The 19805-nt window shown below is 47.0% G+C and overlaps 1 protein-coding gene and 13 non-coding genes across 16 annotated transcripts in view; all 14 read right to left on the reverse strand.

Moving 5' to 3' along the window:
* LOC126546325 (dicarboxylate carrier UCP2-like) overlaps positions 1 to 19805 on the reverse strand; it is a 168020-nt gene that overhangs the window by 26004 nt on the left and 122211 nt on the right. For all 3 annotated transcript variants that reach the window (XM_055062213.2, XM_050194508.3, XM_050194509.3), the window contains exons 2-5: positions 15475 to 15697; positions 13540 to 13694; positions 10949 to 11156; positions 10404 to 10619 (exon numbers count right to left, since the gene is read on the reverse strand). In XM_055062213.2, the coding sequence (XP_054918188.1) occupies positions 10404 to 10619; positions 10949 to 11156; positions 13540 to 13662 (547 nt within the window). In that variant the 5' untranslated portion in view covers positions 13663 to 13694; positions 15475 to 15697. The remainder of the gene's footprint in view (positions 1 to 10403; positions 10620 to 10948; positions 11157 to 13539; positions 13695 to 15474; positions 15698 to 19805) is intronic.
* On the reverse strand, positions 209 to 292 carry TRNAL-CAG (transfer RNA leucine (anticodon CAG)). The gene has a single exon. It is a non-coding gene; the product is annotated as a tRNA-Leu (tRNA).
* On the reverse strand, positions 536 to 619 carry TRNAL-CAG (transfer RNA leucine (anticodon CAG)). Its single transcript has one exon. It is a non-coding gene; the product is annotated as a tRNA-Leu (tRNA).
* TRNAL-CAG (transfer RNA leucine (anticodon CAG)) lies at positions 1192 to 1275 on the reverse strand. Its single transcript has one exon. It is a non-coding gene; the product is annotated as a tRNA-Leu (tRNA).
* TRNAL-CAG (transfer RNA leucine (anticodon CAG)) lies at positions 1520 to 1603 on the reverse strand. Its single transcript has one exon. It is a non-coding gene; the product is annotated as a tRNA-Leu (tRNA).
* On the reverse strand, positions 1848 to 1931 carry TRNAL-CAG (transfer RNA leucine (anticodon CAG)). Its single transcript has one exon. It is a non-coding gene; the product is annotated as a tRNA-Leu (tRNA).
* Positions 2175 to 2258, reverse strand: TRNAL-CAG (transfer RNA leucine (anticodon CAG)). The gene has a single exon. It is a non-coding gene; the product is annotated as a tRNA-Leu (tRNA).
* On the reverse strand, positions 2831 to 2914 carry TRNAL-CAG (transfer RNA leucine (anticodon CAG)). The gene has a single exon. It is a non-coding gene; the product is annotated as a tRNA-Leu (tRNA).
* On the reverse strand, positions 3159 to 3242 carry TRNAL-CAG (transfer RNA leucine (anticodon CAG)). The gene has a single exon. It is a non-coding gene; the product is annotated as a tRNA-Leu (tRNA).
* Positions 3815 to 3898, reverse strand: TRNAL-CAG (transfer RNA leucine (anticodon CAG)). The gene has a single exon. It is a non-coding gene; the product is annotated as a tRNA-Leu (tRNA).
* Positions 4143 to 4226, reverse strand: TRNAL-CAG (transfer RNA leucine (anticodon CAG)). The gene has a single exon. It is a non-coding gene; the product is annotated as a tRNA-Leu (tRNA).
* On the reverse strand, positions 4471 to 4554 carry TRNAL-CAG (transfer RNA leucine (anticodon CAG)). The gene has a single exon. It is a non-coding gene; the product is annotated as a tRNA-Leu (tRNA).
* On the reverse strand, positions 4799 to 4882 carry TRNAL-CAG (transfer RNA leucine (anticodon CAG)). Its single transcript has one exon. It is a non-coding gene; the product is annotated as a tRNA-Leu (tRNA).
* On the reverse strand, positions 5127 to 5210 carry TRNAL-CAG (transfer RNA leucine (anticodon CAG)). Its single transcript has one exon. It is a non-coding gene; the product is annotated as a tRNA-Leu (tRNA).

The raw sequence follows: 19805 nt of genomic DNA on the forward strand, positions 1-19805 counted from the left end.
ACCGTAGTTTAGCGTTGCGCAGTCAGAAAAGAGGGGAAAAAACAGAGATGAAGCGCTACCTACTTCTTCGTTGTAATACCAACATCCTCCTAATACCATTCATATCGCGGCCAATCCGCCGCAGTGGGTACGCGCCATCGAAGAAGGATGTCCAATCCAATTCAGTTTTTCATTTTACATCAGATGGCAGTGAAAAAAAGAGAAGCCTTGTCAGAAGTGGGATTCGAACCCACGCCCGGAAGACCCGACTGCGACCTGAACGCAGCGCCTTGGACCGCTCGGCCATCCTGACGGGACACGACTAGAGAGGAAAGGGTCAGAGAGTCAACCGTAGTTTAGCGTTGCGCAGTCAGAAAAGAGGGGAAAAGAACAGAGATGAAGGGCTACCTACTTCTTCGTTGTAATACCAACATCCTCCTAACACCATTCAAATCGCGGCCAATCCGCCGCAGTGGGTACGCGCCATCGAAGAAGGATGTCCAATCCAATTCAGTTTTTCATTTTACATCAGATGGCAGTGAAAAAAGAGAAGCCTTGTCAGAAGTGGGATTCGAACCCACGCCCGGAAGACCGGACTGCGACCTGAACGCAGCGCCTTGGACCGCTCGGCCATCCTGACGGGACACGACTAGAGAGGAAAGGGTCAGAGAGTCAACCGTAGTTTAGCGTTGCGCAGTCAGAAAAGAGGGGAAAAGAACAGAGATGAAGGGCTACCTACTTCTTCGTTGTAATACCAACATCCTCCTAACACCATTCAAATCGCGGCCAATCCGCCGCAGTGGGTACGCGCCATCGAAGAAGGATGTCCAATCCAATTCAGTTTTTCATTTTACATCACATGGCAGTGAAAAAAAGAAAAGCCTTCTCAGAAGTGGGATTCGAACCCATGCCCGGAAGACTGGACTGCGACCTGAACGCAGCGCGTTGGACCGCTCGGCCATCCTGACGGGACACGACTAGAGAGGAAAGGGTCAGCGAGTCAACCCTAGTTTAGCGTTGCGCAGTCAGAAAAGAGGGGAAAAGAACAGAGATGAAGCGCTACCTACTTCTTCGTTGTAATACCAACATCCTCCTAACACCATTCAAATCGCGGCCAATCCGCCGCAGTGGGTACGCGCCATCGAAGAAGGATGTCCAATCCAATTCAGTTTTTCATTTTACATCACATGGCAGTGAAAAAAAGAGAAGCCTTGTCAGAAGTGGGATTCGAACCCACGCCCGGAAGACCGGACTGCGACCTGAACGCAGCGCCTTGGACCGCTCGGCCATCCTGACGGGACACGACTAGAGAGGAAAGGGTCAGAGAGTCAACCATAGTTTAGCGTTGCGCAGTCAGAAAAGAGGGGAAAAAAACAGAGATGAAGCGCTACCTACTTCTTCGTTGTAATACCAACATCCTCCTAACACCATTCAAATCGCGGCCAATCCGCCGCAGTGGGTACGCGCCATCGAAGAAGGATGTCCAATCCAATTCAGTTTTTCATTTTACATCACATGGCAGTGAAAAAAAGAGAAGCCTTGTCAGAAGTGGGATTCTAACCCACGCCCGGAAGACCGGACTGCGACCTGAACGCAGCGCCTTGGACCGCTCGGCCATCCTGACGGGACACGACTAGAGAGGAAAGGGTCAGAGAGTCAGCCGTAGTTTAGCGTTGCGCAGTCAGAAAAGAGGGGAAAAGAACAGAGATGAAGGGCTACCTACTTCTTCGTTGTAATACCAACATCCTCCTAACACCATTCAAATCGCGGCCAATCCGCCGCAGTGGGTACGCGCCATCGAAGAAGGATGTCCAATCCAATTCAGTTTTTCATTTTACATCAGATGGCAGTGAAAAAAAGAGAAGCCTTGTCAGAAGTGGGATTCGAACCCACGCCCGGAAGACCGGACTGCGACCTGAACGCAGCGCCTTGGACCGCTCGGCCATCCTGACGGGACACGACTAGAGAGGAAAGGGTCAGAGAGTCAACCGTAGTTTAGCGTTGCGCAGTCAGAAAAGAGGGGAAAAGAACAGAGATGAAGGGCTACCTACTTCTTCGTTGTAATACCAACATCCTCCTAACACCATTCAAATCGCGGCCAATCCGCCGCAGTGGGTACGCGCCATCGAAGAAGGATGTCCAATCCAATTCAGTTTTTCATTTTACATCAGATGGCAGTGAAAAAAGAGAAGCCTTGTCAGAAGTGGGATTCGAACCCACGCCCGGAAGACCGGACTGCGACCTGAACGCAGCGCCTTGGACCGCTCGGCCATCCTGACGGGACACGACTATAGAGGAAAGGGTCAGAGAGTCAACCGTAGTTTAGCGTTGCGCAGTCAGAAAAGAGGGGAAAAGAACAGAGATGAAGGGCTACCTACTTCTTCGTTGTAATACCAACATCCTCCTAACACCATTCAAATCGCGGCCAATCCGCCGCAGTGGGTACGCGCCATCGAAGAAGGATGTCCAATCCAATTCAGTTTTTCATTTTACATCACATGGCAGTGAAAAAAAGAGAAGCCTTCTCAGAAGTGGGATTCGAACCCATGCCCGGAAGACTGGACTGCGACCTGAACGCAGCGCGTTGGACCGCTCGGCCATCCTGACGGGACACGACTAGAGAGGAAAGGGTCAGCGAGTCAACCCTAGTTTAGCGTTGCGCAGTCAGAAAAGAGGGGAAAAGAACAGAGATGAAGCGCTACCTACTTCTTCGTTGTAATACCAACATCCTCCTAACACCATTCAAATCGCGGCCAATCCGCCGCAGTGGGTACGCGCCATCGAAGAAGGATGTCCAATCCAATTCAGTTTTTCATTTTACATCACATGGCAGTGAAAAAAAGAGAAGCCTTGTCAGAAGTGGGATTCGAACCCACGCCCGGAAGACCGGACTGCGACCTGAACGCAGCGCCTTGGACCGCTCGGCCATCCTGACGGGACACGACTAGAGAGGAAAGGGTCAGAGAGTCAACCATAGTTTAGCGTTGCGCAGTCAGAAAAGAGGGGAAAAAAGCAGAGATGAAGCGCTACCTACTTCTTCGTTGTAATACCAACATCCTCCTAACACCATTCAAATCGCGGCCAATCCGCCGCAGTGGGTACGCGCCATCGAAGAAGGATGTCCAATCCAATTCAGTTTTTCATTTTACATCACATGGCAGTGAAAAAAAGAGAAGCCTTGTCAGAAGTGGGATTCTAACCCACGCCCGGAAGACCGGACTGCGACCTGAACGCAGCGCCTTGGACCGCTCGGCCATCCTGACGGGACACGACTAGAGAGGAAAGGGTCAGAGAGTCAGCCGTAGTTTAGCGTTGCGCAGTCAGAAAAGAGGGGAAAAGAACAGAGATGAAGGGCTACCTACTTCTTCGTTGTAATACCAACATCCTCCTAACACCATTCAAATCGCGGCCAATCCGCCGCAGTGGGTACGCGCCATCGAAGAAGGATGTCCAATCCAATTCAGTTTTTCATTTTACATCACATGGCAGTGAAAAAAAGAGAAGCCTTGTCAGAAGTGGGATTCGAACCCATGCCCGGAAGACTGGACTGCAACCTGAACGCAGCGCGTTGGACCGCTCGGCCATCCTGACGGGACACGACTAGAGAGGAAAGGGTCAGAGAGTCAACCCTAGTTTAGCGTTGCGCAGTCAGAAAAGAGGGGAAAAAAACAGAGATGAAGCGCTACCTACTTCTTCGTTGTAATACCAACATCCTCCTAACACCATTCAAATCGCGGCCAATCCGCCGCAGTGGGTACGCGCCATCGAAGAAGGATGTCCAATCCAATTCAGTTTTTCATTTTACATCACATGGCAGTGAAAAAAAGAGAAGCCTTGTCAGAAGTGGGATTCTAACCCACGCCCGGAAGACCGGACTGCGACCTGAACGCAGCGCCTTGGACCGCTCGGCCATCCTGACGGGACACGACTAGAGAGGAAAGGGTCAGAGAGTCAGCCGTAGTTTAGCGTTGCGCAGTCAGAAAAGAGGGGAAAAGAACAGAGATGAAGGGCTACCTACTTCTTCGTTGTAATACCAACATCCTCCTAACACCATTCAAATCGCGGCCAATCCGCCGCAGTGGGTACGCGCCATCGAAGAAGGATGTCCAATCCAATTCAGTTTTTCATTTTACATCACATGGCAGTGAAAAAAAGAGAAGCCTTGTCAGAAGTGGGATTCTAACCCACGCCCGGAAGACCGGACTGCGACCTGAACGCAGCGCCTTGGACCGCTCGGCCATCCTGACGGGACACGACTAGAGAGGAAAGGGTCAGAGAGTCAGCCGTAGTTTAGCGTTGCGCAGTCAGAAAAGAGGGGAAAAAAACAGAGATGAAGGGCTACCTACTTCTTCGTTGTAATACCAACATCCTCCTAACACCATTCAAATCGCGGCCAATCCGCCGCAGTGGGTACGCGCCATCGAAGAAGGATGTCCAATCCAATTCAGTTTTTCATTTTACATCACATGGCAGTGAAAAAAAGAGAAGCCTTGTCAGAAGTGGGATTCGAACCCACGCCCGGAAGACCGGACTGCGACCTGAACGCAGCGCCTCGGACCGCTCGGCCATCCTGACGGGACACGACTAGAGAGGAAAGGGTCAGAGAGTCAACCATAGTTTAGCGTTGCGCAGTCAGAAAAGAGGGGAAAAAAACAGAGATGAAGCGCTACCTACTTCTTCGTTGTAATACCAACATCCTCCTAACACCATTCAAATCGCGGCCAATCCGCCGCAGTGGGTACGCGCCATCGAAGAAGGATGTCCAATCCAATTCAGTTTTTCATTTTACATCACATGGCAGTGAAAAAAAGAGAAGCCTTGTCAGAAGTGGGATTCGAACCCACGCCCGGAAGACCAGACTGCGACCTGAACGCAGCGCCTTGGACCGCTCGGCCATCCTGACGGGACACGACTAGAGAGGAAAGGGTCAGAGAGTCAACCATAGTTTAGCGTTGCGCAGTCAGAAAAGAGGGGAAAAAAACAGAGATGAAGCGCTACCTACTTCTTCGTTGTAATACCAGCATCCTCCTAATACCATTCAAATCGCGGCCAATCCGCCGCAGTGGGTACGCGCCATCGAAGAAGGATGTCCAATCCAATTCAGTTTTTCATTTTACATCACATGGCAGTGAAAAAAAGAGAAGCCTTGTCGGAAGTGGGATTCGAACCCACGCCCGGAAGACCGAACTGCGACCTGAACGCAGCGCCTTGGACCGTTCGGCCATCCTGATGGGACGTGACTGTTTTTTTTTTTTCTTTCTTTCATCGTATTTATTAGAGTAGGAATTAATCCGATATTCACCGGTTGTGCATAGTCAGAGAATGGAGGGCACAATGAAAGTCACACAGAGAAAAGGCATCGTTCATACTGTGAGCAGAAATGTTGGTTTCACTTTAGAAGGGTGGTAACAATAGGCACCTCACCAAAATGAGGTACCACTCCGGATTGTATCGAGTCCATCATAAACCTATTTTAGGTGTAGTGTCATTCGAATGAAATGTACCCTTGTAGGTACAACTGTTTCGGCGTTTTGGTCCATCATTCGCGTTTTCCACAAACTGTGCATTCCAGTGACGAAAAACATATCAAAGGTGCCCTATTACCAGAGGTCGGCAGCAGGTATCGCACAGTATGAGCGTTAATCTTAAAGTCTTTTTTATGGCGTCGATGCAGCTAATAAAACAATGTTCAATCGTCTCTGGCACGTCACAAAGGCAACAGTTAACAGAAGAGACAAAGATACCCTTTTTCTCTAGCCATGTTGTTACCGGTATGGTTTCACTATGAAGTTTATAGAAGAATGTTTTGCAGCAAGGGGATATATACATTTTACGAACTCACTTTAGTACATCGTGACCTGGCCATTGAATGCACAGTGATCGGTAAAATGGAGGCGGTAATAGCATGGACAATAAATCTTTGTATAACGCTTTACGCGACACAGAGTACAAGTATACAGTGGAACACCGAACTCTCAGGAAACGAACCGCCAAGTAAACTTCTTGCATAAACCACCACAAGCATAAACGCGAGAAAAAAATTGGAAGAAGCAACTAAATCAGGTAACGCATTAACAAGTGCGACTTGCATGAATGACCGAATTATAGGATGCGAAATATCGTGAGAAAAGAAGAAACGGGACACTATTTGCCACACATAAAGATGTACTAAACCCAGCCCACCTTCACTAAGGGGCCTGAAAACACTGTCTCGCCTCATGGGCGAGAAAGTTGAAGACCATACGAAGGTTGCAAAGAGTCGCGAAACTTGCAGAGTCGTGTTGGATGTAGAGCCTGGCACAATGAATAACTTGCAATACATAGTAAATTTTTTTTCCCTAGAACTTATTACAGGCTTCGGCTTTCCCAAAAATAGAAAGTCGGTGTGGAACGAATGTCTGGGCATAACATTCCAGGGCTGAAGCGCGTACTTTACAATAGTGTGCGCTTAAATTATATGCGTCTAGCGGCACGCCGAGATACGTTGGCGGGACACCGGTCCACTTAAAAGGACACTAAAGGTTAATATTAAGTTAACGTAGACTGTTGAAATACTATCCCAGAAACCTCTAAACGCCTGTTTCATGCGAAGAAGAGACTTATTTTAAGAGAAAATGCGTTCTTAAGCGTCCGCGTACCTCTAGCGCAGTTCAAATCGCCCGCCCTCCGATCGAGGAGTGGTGACGTCATGGTCTCATAGTGACGTTGCGCCGTCGATGAGTAAAACTGCGGCCGCAGAAGGCGCTACGGCTTTTCTGCGCAAAATGCAAACGCGCGGCCAGAAACAGAGCCAAGGCAGAGCCGACAGCAGTGTGAAAGCGAAACTATGGTGGCTAGCGGAAGGGAAAGCGAGCGACGATAAGCTGGTTCTTTATTTTATGACGCCAACTTTGACGCTCGTTGCAATGGACGACCCTGACAACGACACATTGGCTCGCGATGCTGGGCTCGATTTCAGCGATTTAAGCACTGATGAACGTGACCTGCTGCTGAGGGCTCGCGCTGCCGGCGTCGTTGCGTACTACCACGACGGCAACTGTTTGTCATGGCTGTACATATTCGCACATTTGCAGCTTTTCCTTCGTGAAAACCAAATGCCGCACTCACCGCCCCGGAATCGACCTGTAGTTCTTGCGCTTCGGAGAATGCAGGCAAGACCGACGGAACAGCGCTACGGGAAAGCATTGCTTTTAAAGGCCCTCCACACGACTTCAGTAAGTCGGCGTTGGACTCGTAATCCTCTGGACGAAAGTGCAGCGAGCGCACTATGTGATTTTTCGGCTTTTTGCCAACGCGTTGTGGCAGAGGTGCGGCACTTAACCACTTCGAACGGAGAGGTTCACTCGTTGGCACACAGTGATAAGTAACGTGGGATTCACCGTTGCAACTGCCCTTGGCCAAGTTCCGCGGACCATTCGCGCATCCCAGGACATCACACGGACGTGGCATTCTCGCTGCTTGTTCCAAATGCAAGTTTCGCGAGCCAGCAGAACCAGCGCAGCACGACGCGATAACGAAACACCTGAAACTCCAAAGCGCGCGCGGCGCAGAGTCGAGCGAAAACGAAACCTTTCGACCACCTATACTACTCAAGAGTAACGTCAAAATGTTATTTTTTCTTAGAATCGAACAGAAGTAGACAAGTAGCATTTTCTTCCGTCTTATAACCTAATGAAATGTTCTTTTTAATACGAGTAGTTAAGTACTCCTGACATAAATTATGATGAGGAGTGCCTTCGTCATCGGGCTTGTACCGGAATGTCGCTGGGGGGTCTCAAATCGTGTCATGCATTTACCTCAATTTCTCGGTTACTAAAGCTCTGTTCGCGATTATATTGACGCCTTAGACGTTCTAGAGCATTGCTTTATCACTTTAACTTAACTTCATAGTAAACTTTAGTGTCCCTTTAACGACTGCAAACTGTTCTGGTGTATAGCACCATGAGCCAAACCATAAGCCTAAACTTTTTGGGGAGTTCATTCGTGCTCCTGACACGCTTCCAAATTCCTCTACCTTGTCGATACTACCTTGTCGAAATTCCTTGTCGATACTACCTTTTCAACACTGGACTTATCCATGCAGAAGAACGCTAAATCATTTGTATAAGCTAACACTTTTACTTCATTACCCAGTATATTGAAGCCATGGATGTAACTCGACTGAATTACGCTTAAGCATAGCGTTTCCAGGTAAAGGGCAAATAGTAGTATGGACATCGGGCATCCATTAATAACTAAACGAGTAGTAGAACAGGTATAGCAAAGCTTACCGCCAACGGAGCCACCTTGGCATGCTCCAGAAGTGAAAATAAATAGGAGTGACTGACACGATCAAAAGCTTTAGCAAGGTCTACCTGGAGCATTGCAAGCTCCTCAGTGGAACCGTAACAGTACTGAAGAAGTGTACGGGCGATATGTATGTTGGCCTGAATGGATCGGCCCCTAATTCCACACGTCTGATGGGAACCAATGAGAATTGACATTGCTAATTGCAATCTATTCGATAAAACTGTTGAAAAAATTTTATAATCCACGCTTGACAATGTGATTGGTCGGTAGCTTTCAACAGAACGCAGTTTCTCCTTATCTGAGCTTATGGGAATTAAAGCTGTGCGGGTTTTGCAAAAAGATTGCGGAAGGGCGTCTACCTCTAAAATTGTAATAAAAGTGTCTAATAATATGGGACTGATAATTGATTTGAAAGCATTGTAAAATTCACTTGAAAGTCCATCAGGGCTGGATGTTTTCGACAGAGGCAGCTGATCAATAGCTAGCTCAATTTCTTGTGTCGTAAGTGTATCACTGATGAATGCACGGTCATCATCCTGTAAAGGTTTTACAACAAAAAAACTCTATTTCAGACTTTTGCATCTTGATCGTCGGGACGGGCACTAAACAGCACAATGTAGTAAGTTTCGAACTTAGAAATTATGTAATTCGTATTTGTTAGAAGACTACTTTCGGAGTATATTTCCGGAATTCCTTTGGAAAGAGCGTGACGTCGTTGGCTGCTCAGACTGCAGGGCACGCCTATTTCGAGATTGAACTCGTGCACCTTGTAACGCAGTGCATCATACTTTTGCAACTCACATTTAAGATTTTCTATGTCAACAATGTAAGTGCCTGGCATTTCGCATTCCATCTTATAAAGGCTATATATAGGCTCTTAGGAAGAATTTTTTCGTCATTGTTTCTATATAATGCTTTCAGCGATACAATTTCTATAGCCTGAACCTTGGAACGCTCAGCCATCCTGACGGGACACGACAACAGCGTAAAGTAGTACAGAGTCGACCGCACTTTGGCGTTGCGTATTAAGAAAAAAAGGAAAAAGAAAGAGATGAAGCGCTACCTTCGAACCACCGCTTAGAATTACAGTGAGAATGCTTTTTACTATGATCCCATTCGTGAAACGAATTTTCAGTGATACAGGACTGGTCTCCGAGGCTGATTGTAAGCCCAAACACACGCGCGCACATAGCGCTGGGCGTTCCGTCCGCCTCAACGCCAGCAGAAACTCTGGCCATGCCAACTTCAATCACTTTATTACGACTCACAGAACCGTTTCCCACCTATAAGACACAATTTCATGCTAAATAGACCGCGCGAGCGTGAAAAAAAAAACGATTCATAACTGCCACCGAGCGTATACCATGGCAAACAACACGTAGCGCTCGCCCAAACTGTCATGCCGACTGCCCATATAGGTAGCGCCAATACCTAGGGAATATGGTGACGCCCATGAAAAAAAATAAAGAACGGTCTGTAGTTTATGTGCAAAGAAACGCCGTCTATAACGTGTTCCCGCCTTCGCGTTTTCTTCTGGCATATGTAGTAAGCAAAAGTAACCTTCGAAATCCGCTTCTATTACTCAGATGGAGCCGTCTCTGGGGCGTGGATTTAGAAATAACACCTACTGCAGAAGCGTACTTCATCAATCCACCGCAAAGTTATGTTCGTATTTAGCGTCTCTTTGATCAAACAGCCGTCCAGCTCCAAGGTACGTTGTTGTCGTGGCGTTCTGATAACGCGTTGTTGCGATAGTTAACTGCCCATGGCCTGCGTGATCGGGCGGTGCGCCGGCACCACGCGCCACCCGGTCTCGGAGGTCACGCATGGCCAGCTTGACGGGTTCCCTCCACGCGCTAAAAGGGGAGCAAGGCAGCCTAACTAGCATGCCTGCAGTGCCTTCGGCAAGCCAAGGATCGCGGCGAGACCTATACGATAGGCACAATTAAACCCTAGAAGTAGCAAATTTGTGATTGTTATGTACATATATATATATATATATATATATATATATATATATATATATATATATCGATCCCTGATGTGGTAGTCATCACTTCACTCCTGTGGTGAAGCCCACCTCGCCCAGCGACATCGTATGCAGAAGATGGATGCACCAGGACACGGTCACTCACCCTTGTAGAGTCCTCGCATGCCCTCTTCTCGGCCGATGGTGCGGTACGCCTGGAAGGAGTTGCGGTACCGGCGGGGCGCCGTGCCAGACTGCGCTTGCATGCGCACCTTGACCACGTCGGTGGGCTGCGCCAGGCCCACGGCCAGCGCGCCCGTGGTGACGGCGGCCAGGATACGGACGCCCAGCACGGACGCGGAGTTGCCGCCCTTGTTGTGTCCTGCCCGCGTGAGGGACAGCAATGACGATCGATCATTCATTCAGTACGTGAGTTAACCAATCGATCAGTTAATCAAACATGTCAATTAGCCAATTAATCAGTTACGGCATGTCTCTCTGTTCCTCTATGCGCTGAACAACTTTTGCCATATGCGGGGCGAAAATTATGGTGGTGGTGCCGGTCGGAATTGACAAAACAGCAATTGGCGTCACAAGTGTGATGAGTTGATCGGGGACCGAGTTGATTCACAGGATGGTATCGAACTATCGTCAGTCGAAACAACTGCCACTGCGGAAAAGTATTGTAAGTGAGGCACCAAGTGCGCCTACCGAGGATGGCCATGCTGTACGATTCCTTGACGTTGTCGTAGAAGCCAATGCGCACGGTGGCGAAGCAGAACTGCCTCTGGAGTCCAGGGCCGAGACCTCCGTACAGCCGGGTGGGTCCCTCCTGGCGCGCGATGGTTGCCACGGTGCCCAGCACGCCGCGGTACTTGAGGCTCGACCTCTTGCATCCAGTCGTGCCCTCGCCCTGGATCTATAGTATTGGACCAGGGACGAAATATGAGCGAGACGCATTGACTCGTTCGAAGCGAAGGTAATTTTTTTAGTGCGAAACATTTATTATGATCACTCTCACAGTTTCCTCGTACGTCTCTCAGACCAAATAGCCTAAACCGCCACGATAATGCTATTAAAAAATATATCATCCAATAGGTGATTTCCAGGGTGCCCAGCTCAGCTGCCCGTTGCTGTGGTGTCGGGTATCGACCACACGTAGTGGCCACGGGTATCGGCAATGACGTCGTGTCGTCATTAGACAGTGGTTCACGTAATAACGTTGATTTCCAAAGTGCGCGGAACCTTCGACATTTTTTTTGTCGATGACCCTTGGACTGTAGCAAAGAAATAGACCGCGAACAGGAAATTTGAAAAGCTGTTTTAATGAAATCACTTTGGTAAATAGCAAAAAAAAAACAGAGACGTATGTAATGTAATGGCTTAACTCGGTGGTTACCTCAGAATGCAGTGGCCAATGCACCATGTTCCAGCTTGTAGAAAACTTGTATAGATGCGCCAGCCACTTACGTTCGATCATTTCTCTGACGTCATGGCGGAGGCAAACTTTCCTCATCGGTGACACTTGGACATTATATTTTGACGGGTGAGTGACACACGGCATGGAGTGCGGTTTTGAGTGCGGAGCTTGCACTGGACAGGTGTAATGTAAGGATTCTTTTCGTTCGATTCTATTCTTTTCTGATCAGCCACCATTGACGAGCGTCCGATCGCCGGGATAACGGGGACGGAGCGCCGATCTGACTGCATATGATACGTGAAAGCTTAAAAGGAATAACACTGTAGTAGAATCGTTACAATATCCGGGCCCTTGATTCACAGGTTGTCACCGAGTACAGAAACAGACAGATATAACTCGCGGGGTTTGACATCTCAAAGCAACAGCTGAACTGTGTAGGAAATACACTAGTGCAGCATAAGACTAATTTTCATCACAGGCGACTAACATCTCCGTTCAGGTGTACTTTGAGTAAGCCGTAATCTAAGTGACTAACTTAACCTTAATCTAAATACACCAGCATTGTTGCATTTAGCCCTCATAGGAAGAGCAGGTAACTTAGAGAAAGGCACATCAGCCTGTGTAAAAACCTCTTGTGGGAACCCCTTTCCTATTCTTCCTTGTATATCTCTGTATCACTATCCTCCTTGAAACCCCAATTTTGTTAGTCCAAGGCAAAGTAGCAAACCGGAAACTCCCGTCTTGTTAACCTCCCTGCCTTTCCTTCCTCTCTCTCTCTCCCTGTTCTTTAAAAGAAAAGGGTTAGCTTCAGACGCATGTTCGTGCGCCTGCAGCTAGGTTAATCTTCTTCCTTTTAATGAATGTTTTGCCTGCTTCGTATGCTTTAAGCATTTATACTGTTAATTACATAGCACATGCATATGTTACACAGCAAAATGAACGTTTATAGTCGAGGGACAGCATGCTCAAGTTACCGCGTACGAAATAACGTCTGGTAATGAGTGAGCTTTTGAATGTGACTCTGGGATATTCACAACACTAAAATTATTAAGATTTTGTTATTTTCTACACTGATTTGAAGAGATGACGCTTAAAGGGAGACTAAAGTGAAAAATAATTTTTTCTGCATCAGTAAATTACCGTTCTACAACACCAAAAACACCACTCTTACAACGATAAGACGTTTGGTAAGCCAGAAAAAGCGCAAGAACGAAATACGGGTGGCGACGCCAACTTAAGTTCCCGCACCTCTGGGCTGTGACGTCTTGGATTTTGATGGCATCTTCTAGGGCCTACTAATTATATGTAGCGGTACAGATTGACTACACTGTGTTCTAAAGAAACCAAATTTTAAACATGGCAAGTTTCGGGAACCTTTATTCAGCCAACGCGGCCCAAATGCGAAAACATACTTTGGAATCCCTGACGTCACGGTGACGTACCGGCGCTGGGGTTTCAGCGCGAAATTCAAATATTGATACTTGAACCTTCATTTTCTCATCTAATAATCAAACTATTTTTTTGAAATGACTGCCTGCAGGGTTCTTAAACAATGCTTTATTAGTCTAAACTGATTTATTGTTTCGTTTTAGTGTCCCTTTAATAAAAGATTTCATTTAGCATCCAATAGAAAGTATTATTTTTTGTAGAACTATAACCAGAGCTAGATGCGCGTTAACCTATCAACACCAATTACCGCAGAACCATTGCGAGTATTTGTCAAGAAACTCACAGGGAAAAAGAATGTTAAGCAACTCACTATGACTGCCACCGAGGAATGTTTTCTATCGATCGCTATTACGTCACAATACGCGTTTCTTGCTGCACCGAGAGAGCCAAATAAGTTCAGTTCTGTTCTTAAATTCAATGCATTTGGACTCACCTGCAACCGCACCTTGGCAACATCTAGGGGGAAAGTGATGGCGTCCGCTATGCAGGCAGCCGAACCAGCACAAGTAAGCTTGGCGGCCAAGCCAAGCTGTAGCTGTTGGCTATTTCCGTTCATGGTGGCAAAGTCGCCAACTACTTCTGGTCGACCTGCGAAGAAGATTAGCGAAAGTTGAGAAGACGTAAACGTAAGATATGATGTCTGTCCTTTCTTTATATTTTTGCTGAAGCTCGGAAGGATGCGAGCGGCTACAAGGATGTAAGCTACGTTTACACGGCTCCTATAAAGTCGGGTCGAGTCATCTTGTCGGTTCCAAATCTGGTCGGCGGGTTTGGGTAAACGCTAGCGTGGCCGGGCAGAGCTTGTATCGAAACGATTTCGGTGAATCCGGCTTCCCACCCCCAAATCGCTTGGCGAGGTGCATGAGAACGCTGTCGGGTCGGGACGGGCAAACTCGACTTATTACTCGACCTATTCACTATTCGCTCGACCTGTTCACTATTCACTTCTGACTCGACCCGTTCACGAACTAATCTAGTGTTACAGTATAGTGTGTCACAGCTGTCTCGCGCTGCTGCTGCTCGCATGCTGCGTTGTCCACTTTTCACGCTCAGGTGCCAGACTAAATTCGCGTTAATTTTTTGTATCTTTAATATAAACGGATTGTTACCTGTTCTTAGTTTTTCTTTTAATGCTATGATGTGGGACTTGCACTACAGATCCTCGGCTTCGTTGTTTAAACAAAGTGTACACTGGGACCCACTAATCACCAGATTTGTGAAGACATTCATAACTATGTCGTTTACCGCTAGAAAGTCCTACGAATGGTATAAGTAAAGCCTTAATGACGTAGTCGGCTGGGGCGTTATTTGTGAGAAGTGGTGGCTCGAAGTTCCCTACCGACTATAGCGGCACTAATCCCTTGTGAACACCTTATTTTATATTTTAAAATCTCTACTGCAAGTTTCAAAAATTTCACAAACAAGCACTGACTTTTCCATCTGCATATTCTACTTCACGTTCTTTTAACGTTTGCAAAAAGGTGACATGATGATGATGATGATGATGATGATGATGATGATGATGATGATGATGATGATGATGATCGAGTTGCTATACGTCAACAGCCTACGGTGACGCCGTAAATTTGATTGGAGATTGCCTATTCCAAGTATCCAATTGATTGAGTTGTTCATAGCCTAAAATAATCCTACCCTATCCGTGTTTCCACGCTGTTGTGCCGACAGCTACTGCTGCAACAGCAGCACAATTTTTGTTTTTCGTCGACGCAACGACGGAATGCAGCAGTATTCACGGAGGGCTACAAACTATGGTGAAGCGGTCACAACACCTCTGGAAACTTTCGTTTTATCGTTGACATATACATATAATGAAGATCATTATTAGGTAGCAATACCACGAGAACCGCCTACGACGATGCCGAGCATTTGCGAGCTATGGTAACACCAGCGCCTTTATTTTCCTTTTTTTATTTTGCTATCTACTGTAAAACAATTTACGCCCTTAAAGGCGAGAAGGCGCGTAAATCAGTCTATAACTCACACCCTTACACCCTTTGGGGGAAAGGAAGTTAGTTTGACTGTAATGGTGCGAGTTCTAAACCGACTTACACCGTACTTCAGCTTTAAGGGTGTCAATTACTTCAATGCGTACTGCGGGTCGCTTACAGAAACAAGAGTCGACAGAGTCCAGCAAAAAATTCACGTGTCGCTATCACTGCACTAGACTGTATTTAATATTTCGTAAACATTGTATTTTATTATTGCCCTAACGAGACGATGTCGACCATTGTCTGGTACTTAACGCAATAGAAGGCCTGCGGCGACGCCTTGAACACAAAAGTTGCGTGTTTGAGCTATCGCTGTTACACCATACAGCGCACTTTCCCGCCACCGCTGCAGCACTCACCGGAAGAAGAGCTGACGGAATGCAGCGAAGTTCACCAGGGCTGTCACCAATGCCCGCCGGGGAAAGACGTCTGTTAGGAATTTTTTCGGTACGAAGGCAGGGGCGATGGTATGGAGACGGCCAGGGATTCCTGCCAGACCGCGGTCCGCACGGGCCTCGGGTCAGTTCGAAAGATGGCTTCTTCCGACACGGGGAACCTCTCTACCATAATACTCGAGCTGACCTGCGAAAAGGCACAAGAAAGCGAGTCGTCAATAAACGCACGAGCCGCTCTGAGCGGACGACTTCGCGCGACGAGAATCAGCCGCGAACCGATCAGCGAAGCATGAGCTCTCCGCTCTTCCCTTCCCCCCCGCCCCCTTTACCACCCGCCCCAAACTATACTGTTACTTGAACGTAATATGAAACACGTGGTGGTGCGCTGATTATGATTGCCATTCGTCGCCTCACAATCGCAAAGTATTTCTTGTCTCGTGATCACTAAGTTCCCATGTTCCGTGGCAGTGCACAGCCACCGTGATATCTGTCTGGAGAAACATGGGACGCTGCGCTGCTCAACGAAAACTGACGCATTCGAGGACAGATTTAGGGTTTGCGAAATAATACTAGAGTTCAATGAAAGTTCCAGATTCCTGAGTACCGTACAATAAACGTAGAGATTGCTCTGAGATCTCCTTTTTTTTTCTTGCTGCACAAGGCCACGGCGTTCTAAATAACCCTGCAGGAAGGAGTCCGTACGTTTGCTCTCCTCGTGCCCACTCAGAACAAAGGCACCTAATTTCGCGGTAAACCGGGAACTCTAGAAAAGTAAGTCGAATGTGGGACATGCAGTCGGCATAGAAAAAAGCAAGGTAACGTCACTCCTTTTGTTCTCAGGAAAGCGCGTGAGTCAACTGGAACTTAAGGAAACAATCGCTAGCGCATTCTTGCGAACGACAGACGTAAAAAGTCGTGGGCTCTGTTTCCAGCAGAGTAGATCTGATTTCATTGGATAGGAAGAGAAAGAGCCCCCCTGATGCTTTGATTCAGGCCACGTTAAATGAAGTCATGCGTAGCAAAATGATTTATCAGCTATATATGCAGCAGCGCCAAACGAAGCCGACGTTCAGAATCGGGGTGTCAAACTACGGCCAGTCCATACGATTCAATTCCGATAAGCGATAAATCCAATTGCGATAAGCGTCGTCTATGTGCTTCAATGGCCCCAAAAATATTATTACACCGCATTTGCACCTCGCCAACACGAGTCCTTACACGACTTGTATTGGAGGGGCCGGTGGTCGTTAATTACTGCCAGTGTGGTACGATACTATGGCAACTACATGTGCAATAAAACGAAACTAGTATACCATAAAACGCTGTACGTTCACGGCATGAAAAGAACGTGCACGCGATGAGAATCGATTGCACAGCCTATAACACTCTGTGCCCAATCTCGTACAACGCTATGCACTCATCATTCACTGCGATATACAGTGAAGGGCGATGCGAGCACGACAGGTAATGACGCGATTCGCGATGCCAGTTTGATAAAGGTCGGGCAAGCGCGTGACACCGGGTGACACCGGGTGACAGTAAAAAAACGGGAAGCGACAGGTTTGGTGCGGTAAAATGTGAGACGTGCAGGGGATCTTACCGGCTCTCCATGGTTCCGTAAACACATGTGCAGACGAAATATCGACCCGATGAAAGCACTGACGAGTCTCCCGAGACCCAATAGCCAATTGGTGTCGCTTACAGCCGAGCCAAGTTGTTTTTCGCGAGACTGTTCCCCTTCCACTGCCTTTGCCTTTTCTTATTCTTCTTTTTTTTTTTTTACGAGCTTCGACTGGAGTGTCTCATGGAAAAAACGTGCCTTGCTTTGGTGACGTCATTAAGGTCTTCCGACCCTTTTTCGACGGGGGTCGCGAAAGAACTATCGTTCGACTCAGGAAAGTACGCCCTCGTTCGTAATTACAGGGTAGAACGTCTACGCAATGAGGCTCTATATTTGGAGCAAATATACGTGCATAGCATTTCTTGAAGAGAACTAAATCCAAGAAAAAGGAAGTTTTAGCAACAACCATAAGTGGCGGTAAGGCTAGTAGTCTTTTTTGTCTTTTTGAGATTTATATGTATTTAACCAGTAAAGTCTGAAATTAGCTAATCGGCTTAATCTCGCTAATTCTCCTACATTTGCTCACGGGAACCCGTTTCTTCTTTAACCGTGCGTTCAACGTGGCAAAGGTGCCACCCAACGCGAGCAAAAAACACTCTCGATTTCTCTCCTAATCGCAATAATGAGTAAGAATGATAAGCGAGTCGTCATACAATAATGTCTTCTTCAAATTGCTCGAGCGCGCGAACGTATAGAGACGTTCATATGCACGGAGATTCTCCTGCCGCATATCATTGGAATGGTAGCAGCAATAACTCACGCAAACCGTTTTTTTTTTTTTGTAGAAGCACCGAATGTCACTGCTAAAGAAATCTGAGCAAGTTTCGGTGCCAGGCACGTCGAATGTGATCTCAAACGTCAAAATAAATCTACTCAGTTTCGGAAGTCAGCTTATTAGTTCCTAAAATGTGATACGATGTATATGATCAGCACACATACCGTACGAGGTTGCAATGTGAGTCGCCGTAACGGGTTATCTTGCAATAGTTATATAAACATAACTAAAACACCAGAATAACGAAATGGTTATATGAAAAATTATGCAAGATGATTATAACGGCAGTGAACAATTCATTTGAAATTGAACCATCTTCCTATTAGGAACGTAGCACAAGTTGCTTGAAGTTTCAAGGTTATTATCTTTTCCATCAACAACTATGCTGCACGATGGAAGAAACCTAAATAAATGCGTATAAAGCAGCAACAAGGTGAATATTTTAGGTAAATTATTTCTAAGCAGGTTCAAGGATTGTTTACTTTTATCATTAGCGCTTAATCTACTATGACATATGCTTCCTATAAATCGCACAGCCCATCGTCCGTAGTTCGCCCGTATTTTCGGCAAAAACAAAGCGTAGTTTAGGGCGTTCGTTAATTCCGGTCGACTGACGAATAATGTGGCAAGACTACGGCGACAGCGTAACCAAATCCGTGCGCTAAAAATCTCCTTTACATCACATCAATATAAAAATGCAATCTGTAATGATGGCACATGTAACCCTCCACACATCCTTTTTCTCATAACGCAAATTTCATCACAACTTCCAGAAATCTGTACTTTCGACCTTATTCAAGGACCTCGTCTCGCAGGCGCCCACTTGCGCAATGTCATAGTGTACGTAACACTGGTTTATACGCAACCGCGGCCCTCATGACAATAACGGTGAGGCTCGATCAGACATTCTGACGTCAGGAGCGCCGCCGTTTCGGAGGAAAACGTCTTCGGTTTGGCGCGGCACTCGGCAAGCGCGAATGAACGTGGACGCATGCACAGGTGTTGGCTGCAAGCACAAAGCTGCGGCAACACCGACGATTAAAGATGGCGCGGTACTTTCCTATTTCCTGTTCGCCCCACCTGCCGACAGTGCGCGAGCGTGTATAGCAGTTCAAATGGAGGCTTCTCCGAGAAAGCCTCCAGTGGTCACACCCTGAAGCCGACGGGTCAGACGGCTATAGCAAGCACCGTCAGCTAGAACTCAACCCGTCTCTATACTTGATAAGTGGAAGCTCATTCCGTGGCGTTGTGACTACGTCAACGTGTCGACCAAATGGTCCAACAAGTCCATTTGAGCACCGCACTGCGTTTTTATAATGAGCTTATTACGATTAAATATCGTACGCTCAGAACAAATTTGCACGATCAGTGGCCCCTCTACTCGTCGGGTAAACTGCAAAATAATTTACACTCTTAAATGTGAAAAACTGTCTATAAATGTCTCAAATGTCTATAACTGACGCCGTTAGGGTGTGATTTATGTAACTGACACCGTAAGGACGTGAGTTATAGACACATTTACACCCTTTTTCACTTTTAAGGGTGTAAATTATTTTACACTGAAGGTGATGCCGAAAGCCATAACAATGCCTCAATTCATGCTCTCATCGTACCCCGAGATGTACGTCAGCAACCGTACGCGTATTTGCGTAACTGTTTGGACATTTAGGCCAAGGGTGTTGCGCAGGAAATGTATATGTTTACATCTAACGCGGTGGCAACGCTACGATGCCTAACTGCAGCTTAGCAAGAATGACTTAACCAGCATTCCAGGCGCAGTAACTTCCACAGTTAATCTATTATCGCGGTGATAATCTCAGCCAACTTATAGAACGCTTAAAGCTTATCTGCGCCTAAAAGATGCATCTTTCGAGTCTACGCGATGACGTTATCTACACA

The sequence above is a fragment of the Dermacentor andersoni genome, chromosome 10, assembly GCF_023375885.2.
Source record: "Dermacentor andersoni chromosome 10, qqDerAnde1_hic_scaffold, whole genome shotgun sequence".
NCBI classification, from domain to species: domain Eukaryota; kingdom Metazoa; phylum Arthropoda; class Arachnida; order Ixodida; family Ixodidae; genus Dermacentor; species Dermacentor andersoni.